We start from the raw sequence: 12,413 nt of genomic DNA on the forward strand, positions 1-12,413 counted from the left end.
TGAAGATTGTAAAGGCTCTGACACAGAGCTTGCCTTGCAAGCCCTGCAAGAGCATGCTTCAAAGGGTAACCAAGAGCTTGAATGCAGAACTGATGTGAATGAAACAATATTGTGGACAGAAGAGCAGCTCTGCAAGATTTCTGCTTGACTTACACTGGGGTGGAGTTGCAGGAAGGGTGTGAGCTGCCCAAGACCGTTTCATGGCATTCAAAATGATGAAGGCACACAGGACATGGAGATGGAGGAACTTGAACATATTGTTACTTCCAGGCAATCAGATAATCATCAAACAACCAGTTATCTGCTCACAAACCTCACAAAATGCAGTTAACCCCTGAGTCAGTATCAGGCCAACAAGGTGTGACAGGTTTCAGCTCTGGCTCCTGCCTTGTTTCGGTTTGATTTGCTTTTTTTATATTTCCATAGTGCTTTGGATGAGGAGGAACCAGCAGTCTGAACTTCCCTGTGTGCTGCACCCCGTGGTCAGCCTGAGGAGCTCAGTCCTCAGCAGAGGCAAGTGGTGGTGGCCTCCACGAGCTCCTCACGTCTTTGGTCCCTTGTAATAGCAGGGGCTTGACAAAGGAAGACAAACACAGTGTGCAAACCACATCCTTCCTTACAATCAGATATGAGGCTATGCCAGCCTGGAGCTGCTGGTCAGGACCACCTTTTGGTGTGAAAAGGAAGAAAAGGAAAAACCTTTGCTATGTCACCCCAGAGGACACAGCTAGCCAATATCTTAGATACTTGAGAGGAAGGTGAAAAAGCACCTTGATAATGATGATGATAATAATAATAATAAGAAGAAGAAGAAGAAGAAGAAGAAGAAAAATAAAAATAAGTCAGTAGTGCAGTAGGGAAAACTAATTCCTTAAGACTCTATTTTGGAGGAAAAAACCTGCTATATCCTTTGCCGGCAAGCAGCTGAAGGCTTGACACATGAGGTCTGAAGACCATTGCCCTAATGCAGAAGTGCAGAGCCCTGCAGAAAGGTGGGAAGCAACTCAAGAGCTAGAAGGACCCTCAGTGCCGATGCAGACACCCACACTCATCCAGTTTAATCCTACCCATCCCTCTACACTCCTCAGAGCCTGGCTTATCTCGTACCTTCAAAATTTTTACTAATTTCCATTTTAACAAAGCTATTTCCAATCCAAAACTTAAATGCAAGAGTGGTTATCCATGTCAACTGCCAACTCTTCCTTTGAGTCACAGCTTTCCCAGACAGGGCTTCACTCTCCAGGGAGACTTTCTGGGCTTGCCTGGCCTTTAACTGTAACTGAAATGTACCTTCTCAGGTTGCAATACCTCAGTCAGGGGATCTCGCTCTTCCCAGAGTGTTGGCTTGTCTTCTTGCTCCTTACAACACCAGTAATATCTGTGCCGGCTCTGAGCTTTACCAGTCACGTTGGTGGTTGGTTGGTTGGTTGGCTAGTGGATGTTGTGGGTTTTTTAATTTTGTTTTTAACAATTTTCTTTTTTTTTGATACTGGATGATCTAGAAAAAAAGAATAAGAAGAGAAGAGAAGAGAAGAGAAGAGAAGAGAAGAGAAGAGAAGAGAAGAGAAGAGAAGAGAAGAGAAGAGAAGAGGTCTTTGGTTCCCTCCACCTCCACATTGCACTACTTGCCACGATTGGACAGTGAATCAGATTTCGACCCCTACGCCTTGTTAACACCACATCATGCAAATCTCTAACATCACAATGTCAGACAGTACCAAGTCACAGGCTTCGGAGAAACCCAAGTGTGTTTTTCTACATAGAGGTGTTTATCTCATCAGAGGGGAGGTCTAATCTCATCACAGAGGGAAAGAAAAAGTTGTATAATGTGATCTGTCCTCTGAGGAACTGTGCTAACCACGTTAGTTAGGTTTGCACCACATAATACTTGGCTGATAGAGCTACCTGTGCATCTTCTTTTAGCCAGGATGGCTTCTCCCCAACAAAACACATTGTGGGGGTGTTTGGAGCTTTCTACAACATTTCTGGAACTGAATGTGCAAGAGCACCCACAGAATGATCTGAATGATGTCCAGGTGGCATCAACATTTCCACCATTAAACTCATGTCCCCAGCCAATGCATTACACTTTGGAAAACTGGCCATTTTGAAGCCCTAAATATACATCAGAGTAGTTGATACTGCATTCTGTTTGCACAACGTAAATGTCAACAGAGCCCAACGAGGGGTACCTAGGCAACAGCTAATTTTGAGGTCAGTGATTAACTCTTCTTTGTCAGAAGGTAATTTACCATCAAATTATCTCTAGCTGAATATAGCACTTTCTGGATTAAAAAAAGGCCTTCTGGCTATTTTTAGACACCAAAAGCCGTTATTATTGGTGGCAAGTGATGTTTGCTGCATTTTCTCCTGGTTGAAATACTGATGTTCATGAGAGGAGCAGTCTCTTAGGAACGCTGCCCCCCTACTCCGGGATTCCCAAGAAGAGGAACCGAAGGCTGAGCTCAGCCGCTGCACGCTGCCGCTGTGTTTGTGGCCACAGCAGGGAGCAATCAATTTTTTTTTTTTTTTATGGCACATATACACACTTCCTTGATTAGATAAAAAGTGGATGCTACCAATTAGCACATACATCAACAGCTTAGTCAAGTATCGATGCTCGACTTGCATTTTGCTCCCTCCTCCCCTCCCCAGAGCACTTCACTACTGTCAACTCTTCAAACTCCCTCATTTTTTTGTGAACTACTACCTAGTGACTCAAAGCATAATTTTCGGCTTAAAGCTCTCCATATTCTGGCACCATGTTTCAAACCCATTCTACTATCACATAGGGCTTTTTGGAAATAATAGTGAAAACCGATGCCTGATATTAGAAGGTCATTGTAGCGGCCACCTCAGGAAATGGGCCCCTCCGCAGGGATACAGAGAGGAAGCAATCATCCTTCTGCCTGGAAAACTACTGATTTATGATCTGGATCAGTATGAGCATTTGTCTGGGGGATCCAGAGCGATGGATATTACACCACTGGGCCCTGCCCCTGCACTTGCCGCTGCCGAGCCGAGCATGTGCTCCCCTGCGGGGACAGGAGGAGGCGAGGACCATGGCCTTGGCTTGCTGCTGGCACCTGGGCATGTCTCTGCCCATGGATTTTTCCCAGCCTTTCCTGCTGCCTTGGGAAACACAACCATCCTGGCCGCTATGCTCTGCCCTGTAAGCACACTGTCACGCTAACGACTTTGACCTTGCCACCTTTACCTTTGGCTTACTTTTATATTAAAGCTGACACCACCAGGTGAAAAAAAAGAAAAAAAAAAAAAAGTTTTCTGAGAATTTACAATTCTCTTTTGCTGCCACAGCTAAATAATCATCAATTTGTTTCTTGCTGGCAGGGACCCAGGCTGTTGAGTAATAACAGGCTTGTTTTGAAGTTGCTTTAGTTTGTTCTCTTAGAAGAAATGTCTTTGCTAAGTGTTGCCAAGCTGACATGTAAAGGAATATGAAACTACATTCATATCTGGAAGACAAAATATGTAAAGCACTAACCATTATAATAATCAGGGTATGTATGTGTGTGTATATATATATACCCAGCATATATGTATATATCTACACCTAGCATTCCCACTGGTGGTCGGGGAGCTTGCTTTCACCCGGCGCTGTACCCTGCTACTGAAGGTGCAGCTTTCCTCTCTGCAGTAGCTCTTCACCCACTTCCTCACCATCAACAAACAAGATCCTGTCTTTTCTTCTGTGTCTGTTTAGCATACAATCTTCTCTGGTGCCTAGGATTTCTTGTAGTTCAGTGAGCCAAGCCCATCCAGTGTTTCTTGGCTACTGCCTTGTAATTAGGGGGTCGTTGAGCCGTGGAGGAGATGGCCTATGGAGAGGCAACAAACTCCGTCACTGGAGGCTTTTAAGGGCAAAATGGAAACCCATCTGTTGGGATAGGTTAAGTATAGTTGATTTTGTAGTGAGGCTGTGTGGAGATGGACCAGAGCAAGCACAAGAAAGCAAGTCTGACTATGGCCTCATAGTGTGGGTGAAGATGGGGATTTTGGTCCTGCCTCAAAGGGATGTTTCTGTATTATGTGCAGTGGCTGCTTGATGCCGTACAGTTCTTGGCCCAGATTTTTGGTCTGGCGTGTGGTTAATTCATTTCCATGAGAAACGTGCAGTAGGGGAATCAGACCTCCCCCTCTCTTTCTACAGGGACTTGTTTAGTCACTAAGCGAGTATATATTCTTAGCTTTAAAAGAAATGGATAAATAAGCCCTGCTCGAGTGTCTAAAAACAAGGACATGGGTACCAGGTTTGGGGAGAGAGTTCTAGTGCAGATCCTCCTCAGTCAGTGGTGCAGCTCTGCCCCCTCAGAGCATCCCTCTGGCCAGGCCCCCAGAGGTCAAGGTTGAGCTTATTCCTTTTCCATTTGGATCCTATTCTGAGCCCTACCTGCTCAAGGGGTCCTCAGCATTGGGATTCCTGGCTTAGAAATAGATTTTTTTTTTCCTATTTTGTGTGAGGCACATACCTTATTGTAGTTCCACAAGCGCTTTATAGGAACCGGCCTGCAGAGCCGGTTCTGTGCTGCAGGCAGGGAAATTGCTGGTGGGTGACAATGGGGCTGTCTTCTTGCAATTTCTGAGAGCAATTTCAGACAGGAAGATGGGCATAGTGCTTTTTCCACAATGTAATTTATTTTTAGCTTACATTGTAGTATCCAGAAAAATTGTTCTCAAACTCGCTATTAACTTTAATGAAAAAAATATATCTACATCCTCCTGCGTAGTAACTAATCAGCAACTTATAGGATCACATGAAACAACACAAACTAGTGAAATAAATTTGCAGCTTCTTTTTAGAAGGCTGCAAAGATACATTGGTTCAGTAAACTCAGGACTTCCTCACTTAAGTGTACAGAAAAGCCCTTGTACAATTTAAAGGCTAGTTTGATGCCATTTAAAAACTTGAGCAAAAAGGTTTTGGAAAAGTTTAAAAGAATTAAAACAATAGAAGATCCTGTTCCATTGCACTTGATGACACATCTAATGATGAATGACCTTTGCTGCTGCTGATTTCTTTCCATCAACAGAGCAAGCAGGGCAAGGAAGGAAAAGTTGCAAAATATGTGTATTTTACTTCAGTATATTCATCGCTAATCTCTTGAAGTAAACAGAGTGGACCAGAGGCTATCCTTTTTAATAAAGGTAAGCAATGACCATGCCTTTCATAACAAACTCTGTACAAACCCATGAGCAGCTCTTTCAGCATCCAAGTGTTGGTGGCAAATGTTACTCCTTCAGCAGTTCAGCCAGGTCCTCTGCCTTTCCCTGGCTGGCTGATGGAAGTGGGCTGACAGATGAGGAGATTGCTAGGCGCATCTGTAGATCACTCTCCTAGTCACTATGCTCTTACCAAAAGATAATATGAAAGCTCAAGCACTTTTAAAAAATATAAATTTTTCTGGGTGGTGAGCACTAAGAGGCGGCTTCCAGGGGAGAGTCACTGACTGACTAAGCTTAGGAGGTCAAAGCTGCGTCAAAAACCCGTCCTGTCTGAAATGGGAGTGGTAGGAGGAGAAGGTATCATAGCTTGGGACCATGCCAGCAGCAGCCACAGGCAGAACCAGCAGCTGCCGAAACTGGTGGGATAGGGCAGGGAGAGGGGAGGCTGGGGGGGGATCCTGCCCAGGAAGGACAGGCGGTGGAGGAGAGCTCTTGCTTGGTGGGTTAGCAGAAGTAGAAAAGAGTGAAGGGACACATTTTATATTTCAGTGTTTGCCCTCTGTCCAAGATAGAAGAGTGAGTGAATGTGTGAGCTTTCAGCTCATGTATGGCGCAGGGAAGATAACACATTTGGAAGAGTCAGGTTGGCTTGGAAGCTTGCGGGACTCCATAAAGAGTCTGTTGGGAAGAATTCATAAGAAAGAAATCTGTCCTTTCTCCTTTCCATCAGTCCTACCTAGATCCAAACCCACCATTTTAACCCTTAGGTCACTCTGTGACAAAGTGTCTTCAGCTGGAGACTACCTTGTAGAAGACTATTTAAGAGATTCCTACTTTGTTTTCCTGGAAATTTCAATGGAGACCTATGATACTCCCATGAATCTACTGCTGACACAGTTTGACTCTTCTCTTTATTTAGCTTTAAATTGTTGCAAAGCCCATTGAGAGCCGTAAGTGGAAGCTGTGCTTCTGTCTAGTTTTCTGTACATATCCCCATTTACATTTTCTTCTCACTGAAAAAGTAATGCATGATAGTTCAAACTCTGCAGGTTTTAACCTAAGGTTCAGTCTGAATTCATCCCTGACAATAAGTATTTGTTACACTATTTAAAGCAGATTTTCACCTGCTTATGTGAAGTTTGTCCCTGTACTTTCTAGTAGCAATTCAGAGACTACATAAGATGTAGCACTGCTTTCCAAAGCACCCATAAAATCCAGTGTACAAATGCAGCTTTGTGAACCCAACAGAGTAAAGCACTATTTTATTCCCACGCACGTGCTTGAAAAAGCATGATGGTTGTGTTCATGGTTTTTTGCAGTCCCATGTAGCCCTCCTGTGCAAGTAAAATAGATCTTACAGACATGCAGGATGTTTTCTGGATATTTTCTGTACCGTATTTGCATGAGGGACAGAGCAGCCCAGCAGCCATCAAAGGGGACTGATGGCACCATAAAAGCTCCATCAAGAAGCATAGTCAAGGACCACGTGGGAAACACCATGTATGATGGAGAAACGGGACTGTGTAGGCTGCGATTGAAATTCTAAATGGTGCCTGAACTCCTCCGAGGTTTATTTCATCAGTAGGTTTTGCAATACAGCATGTTTGCAGGTGGGCACCTGTCTAAATGTGAAGTATCAGCAAGGGGGTATCATTAACGAGGGCCCAGTCATCAGTGACACCAGGTGACAGGGCTGAGTTCACCAAGTCAGGAAAATTATAAATTCGAAGAGGTGCCTAAATGGATTGCTAAGTGTTTAAAACATCTTTTCATGCCAGCTGCACAGAAATCTCTGAAATGTCAGCATTGGTTAGCTCACCATCTGTGTTATCCCCCTCTCTCTTCCTCTCCCCTCCCCTTTATTTTAAGGCTTCTTTATGTTACCAGAAGAAAAATGACTCTTCAATATTTTCAGTCTGTTATTGGAAAGATAAATTTTGAAGTGCTTTTCTTTGGTTCCAACTCATGCTATGTAAAGCACATTTAATAATACTTAACATTTATTCCGCCTACTTATTAATCATTAAAGAATGCTAGCTATCAAAATAATCCATAGTTAATCAAAATTAAGTAATCGCATATTAAAATTACACCACAATATTGCTCAGCCTTCAGACCAGATGGAGAAGTCAAGCAGAGAGTTTTTAGATCGTTTATTTCAGCAACTTTTTAATTTTGTTGCTGCTTAATGTTCAGAAATTTGCTAAGATAATTACTGAGTTATATCATACGCTGTGCTTAGGTATGCACTGCTGAAACATTAGCTTTTTATTTTTATATTCTCCCGTGAGACCTGCAGATCCAGTCTCAGCTAGGAAGCCAAGATGAAAACATCTCGATGGCAGTGCAGGAGGTCTGGCCAGACTCCTCTCTCCGCTGCTCCTTATGAGGCTCTAGTAAATGAGTGTAGTTGTCAGATGCCAGCTTCATCTACCCTTTGAATCCTCTTTTTCCCACAACCAATGAAAATCAAGAGCAATCCAGATGGCTCACCTTTTGTTGGAATGACTGAAGCAAGAAGCTGTACTAAGAAGATACAAGGCCTTTAACGATGGGTCTGGAAATACAAACAGTTCCCAAGGGGGTGTAACCATTTTAATAAGCATGGAGTTGGTCACTAACCCTGACAACTGATACTTGGCAACGTGAGGGAGAGGATGGAGATGCAGAGCACTGCTCACTTAGCACAGTGAGCAGGAACCTGACACAGACTGCAAGAGCATCCTTCTCTTGAAAGGGTAAAAGTCCAGGGACATGCAAGGACTATGGCACCAGAAGAACCCAGAAAACAGCTGACAGCAAGGAACAAATTGAAGCTGGACACATGCATCTCTCTTTCAGAGACATGCTGCAGTGCTTGAACAATTATTTCTGCTTGTAATTCAATTTATAAATTCCATCTCAAGAAATAACTACTATGTAGATGCTCACGTTAGTACTACAGCAATCAGCTTGTTCTAATGACCGAGAGAAATATGTGATAACAGGTATGGGATATGAGACTGGACTGGCTCATAGGTTACAATCTCTTTCTCCGTCTTACCCTGAGATACTAGTGCTCTCATGAGGCTTCACCACACAGGAAAGGACTTGTGACTTGATAGCATGGTCTTCATGGTTTTCAGTTAATGAAAAAGCATTTGCAGACAAAGAGGTTTAAAATTACATACATCCAGAATATGAAAAGTGTACACTGCTTTATGATATTAATATATATGCTATTATAGAAAAGATCTGCCATATACTTGTTTCCCAGAGGTAATGGGCTCTTCAAAGATGTGACAAATTACCCACAATCAGGACTTCCCACACCACGTTTCATTACTGAAAAGCAGATACATCACAAGTTTCTCTCTACACTTTACAGATGCCACAAAAATGCTGCAGATCTTAGTGTTTCCTTGTGGAGCCCAGCTGGTTCATATTTGTAAACCTGACTTGCTAAGTTTCAGTGGCACAAGTTTTAATCCATTTTGAATTTTGTTTGGAGTAATTTGTTCTGTTGCAGCCACTTTAATTAATGTTGGAATAAGCCACTTCTGTTTAGTGGCTAGACTGGAGTATTTCCTCTGGGCAAGTCCAAAATTTTAGTTTACCCTGGATTTTACCTTGCCTTCTTTCACTTTCCTCTGTAGCATCCATTTCTGCACTGGGATTCTTGCGGTCTCAGTCCTTATCTTAATCCAAGCTAATGTTTACCATACCTGATTCGTTCTCTGCTTGGCAAATGGAATAAGATAACACTGTATTTTCTGAACCATAGTGAAGACACGTGTCCAAGTGCTTGAGCCATGTAGACTTGCCAACACTTCTCAAACTTTCTTGCAACTGGTTTTGCTGCAGCCATTGAAGCTGTTGTAGGCATGGGGGGACATGACATGCAGAAGCGGGACACCATGCAGGACAAGCAGCGGTGGGCAAAAGTTGCAGTGGAGGAAAGTCCAACTAGATAAAAGGAAAAAAATCTTTACAGAGAGGGTTAAGCACAGGCAGAGGTTGCCCAGAGGGGCTGCACAATCTCCTTCCTTGGAGGTGTTCAGACTTTACTGAACAAGACTCTGAGAAAGACCTTTGCACAGTTGAGGCTGCCCCTGCTCTGAGCAGAAGATGGGACCAGAGAGATGCCCCAGACCTGACCTCCACAGGTCCCTTCCAAACTAAGCTATTTTGAGATGTGTGTTCCAGAAATCCTAGGAAGCCGTGGCTTTGGTTGTTTACAGAGACACAAAGTGTCCACAGCTTGTCTTGATAATAGTGTTAGCTGGCAGGATGCGGATGGGGATGGATGTAATGAATGCTGACACTCTAATTCTCTTTGAATGTGCCCACCTTGTACCATGGCACAGCTTGCGTGCCTTCTTCATTTGGACTGTCCAAGGCAGTAAACACATTTTCTTCTAATGAATTTTTCAAAATTGTGTATAAATTGTTTACATGCTGTTCCCAGAACCGAGCGGTCATTGTATTTCCACATTCTTTTGATCAGCTCGTACAGAACAAACATGCTGTCCCAGAACGGTGGGGGCAGGGAGGGCAGTTTCGGCTTGTGCCCTGAGTGCTAGGAAAGCCACTTTGCTGCGAACCACCTGCTGCCCACGTTTGTTCGATGTGGGGTTTGGCAGCGATTGGCACGAGACAGTTATCCTTTGCTTCATCAATTAATGTGCTTTAGAGAGGAAATGTATAGGAAGGAAATTCATTGTAAGGTGCAAAGGATGGGACGAGGAGAGAGCTGGTGTTTTTTACGCACAGGCAACTGGGGCTCCTCCGGTTTGACCTCATCATTTTGGGGGACCTCAGGAAACAGTGCAGATGCTTTTGCTGGTAAACAGATTGTTAACCCTAGAGCATATATTGTTCGGAGCGGATAAAGGTGAAGCAGGCTTTTCCACACCAGTTTCTAGTTTTGTTTTGAAACCGCTACACTCGGTGGTGTAGAAACCTCCCCGCTGGGTTCACAGCCACCACAGCAAGCGCTGTACGAACACCGAACTTGCCACCTTCTCGCCAGAAACGCGCCGCGGTTGCCGCTCGAGGCGGGAAAACCCACTGCAAAGCGGGGGTGAAGCAGCGGCGGGAGCGGAGCGAGGGGCGGACGAGCGCTCCCCGCCAGCAGCCGCAAGCGGCCTTCGCTCCCTCCTCTGTTCGTGCCCCCGAGCAAACCCTGCGGCTGCGGGGCCGCGCTGCGCCCCGGGCTTGCCCCGGAGCCGAGCGGGGAGCGCTGCCCGCTGCCGCCCCTCCCGCCCCAGCGCCACGGAGCGCCCCGGCGCGCCCGCCCCGCCGCAGCCCCCGCCCGCCCCGTGCCCCGCGCCGGCCCGCCGTGACGTCAGCGCCGCGCGGCACGGCCCGCCCCCCCGGGGCAGCGAGCGGGGCGGCGGGGAGGGGCTGGGCGGGGCGCGGGGGGCGGCGGGGCCGGCGGGAAACTTCTCCCGGTTCAGCACCACAGACAGGGCGGGCGCGGCGCCGCCGCCCGGCATGCGCGCCCCGCCGCCCCGCCGCTCCGCTGCCCCTTCGTCCCGCCGTCCCTGCGCCCCGCCGCCTCGCCGCCACACCGACCCGCTTCAGCGCCTCAGCCGGGCGGCGATGGAAGCGGCGGCGGCGCTGAACGAGAGCGGAGCGGCCGCCCCCGGGCTGGCGGCCGGCGGGGGCAGCGGCAACACCTCGCTGGAGCTGTCGTCGCGGCCCCCCGCGCCCGCCGCCCTCAACCCCTGGGACGTGATGCTCTGCGTCTCGGGCACCGCCATCGCCTGCGAGAACGCGCTGGTGGTGGCCATCATCTGCTACTCGCCCACCCTGCGCAGCCCCATGTTCGTGCTGGTGGGCAGCCTGGCCACGGCTGACCTCCTGGCCGGGCTCGGCCTCATCCTCAACTTCGTTTTCCAGTACGTGATCCACTCCGAGACGGTCAGCCTGCTGACGGTGGGCTTCCTCGTCGCCTCCTTCGCCGCCTCCGTGAGTAGCTTGCTGGCCATCACGGTCGATCGCTACCTCTCCCTCTACAATGCCCTCACCTACTACTCAGAGAGGACGGTGCTCTGCATCCACACCATGCTGGCGGGTGCCTGGGGGGTCTCCCTCTGCCTGGGGCTGCTCCCTGTCCTGGGCTGGAACTGCCTTCACGACCATGCTGCCTGCAGCGTTGTCAGACCCTTGACCAAGAGCAACGTGACGCTGCTGTCCGCCTCTTTCTTCCTCGTTTTCCTCATCATGCTCCATCTCTACATCGAGATCTGCAAGATCGTTTGCAGGCATGCCCACCAGATCGCTCTCCAGCAGCACTTTCTGACTGCTTCGCACTATGTCGCCACAAAAAAGGGAGTCTCTACCCTCGCTATAATCCTCGGGACTTTCGGAGCCAGCTGGCTGCCTTTTGCCATCTACTGTGTAGTGGGGGATCCTGACTACCCTTCCGTGTACACGTATGCCACGCTTCTACCCGCTACCTACAACTCCATGATCAACCCCATCATTTACGCCTACAGAAACCAGGAAATCCAGAGGTCCATGTGGGTGCTCTTCTGCGGCTGCTTTCAGGCTAAAGTGTCCTTTCGCTCCCGGTCCCCCAGCGACGTCTGAGTGACTCTTCTCTCTGTCATACCCACACCAAGTGACAATCTACTCAGTGAACTCTTACAGTGCCTGTTCTAAACTTCAAACTACGTCGCGAAGTCGTTGGAAACATGCTTAAGTATTAGCACTTTATACATGTTTGTAACTCTGAGAGTGTTTCGGGGTATGGAGTTTTGGGTTCCATGAAAAAAAAAAAGTGGTTGTATATAAATTTGCACATCACATTTGTAAAGTGAAGACATTCCAATACCGCTTAATCATAGCACCTTATTTCTAGCTGCTGACCTGCCAAAACAGTGTTGCCTTTCTGAAGGGCAGAGAGAAAGAAAGTTGTGTTTGTGTCGTATTTGTGTGTGTGTGTGTGTTGGGGAGAGGGGAGGCTGTATGTATGTATGTGTGTGTCTATATTTTGCTGCACAATATTGATAAATTATAACATTTTGTATACAAATAAAAACATGTAAGATGTAGTATGACTTGGTGTGTTTAGATGCTTTTAGAAATAAGACAACTGGCCAATTTGCCAGTTGAGCAAAGTCCCTTTGTTTACTTTTGAAAGCTCCCCGTGTAATTCTGCCTAAAGAGATCATCATTCACTATGGAGATGAAATACTGCACCAAGAAAGGCACCTTCCTGCTTGCTTGGTTGGTTGGTCTCT

General features: G+C 46.7%; 1 protein-coding gene across 1 annotated transcript; it reads left to right on the plus strand.

Annotated features, from left to right (window-relative positions):
- The first annotated feature begins 10,659 nt into the window (after nt 1–10,659).
- On the plus strand, nt 10,660–11,760 carry GPR6 (G protein-coupled receptor 6). The gene has a single exon (XM_065632258.1). It carries the CDS (start codon nt 10,660–10,662, stop codon nt 11,758–11,760), a length of 1,101 nt encoding a protein of 366 aa, XP_065488330.1.
- The last annotated feature ends 653 nt before the right edge of the window (nt 11,761–12,413 follow it).

Source organism: Caloenas nicobarica, chromosome 3, assembly GCF_036013445.1.
Source record: "Caloenas nicobarica isolate bCalNic1 chromosome 3, bCalNic1.hap1, whole genome shotgun sequence".
NCBI lineage: Eukaryota > Metazoa > Chordata > Aves > Columbiformes > Columbidae > Caloenas > Caloenas nicobarica.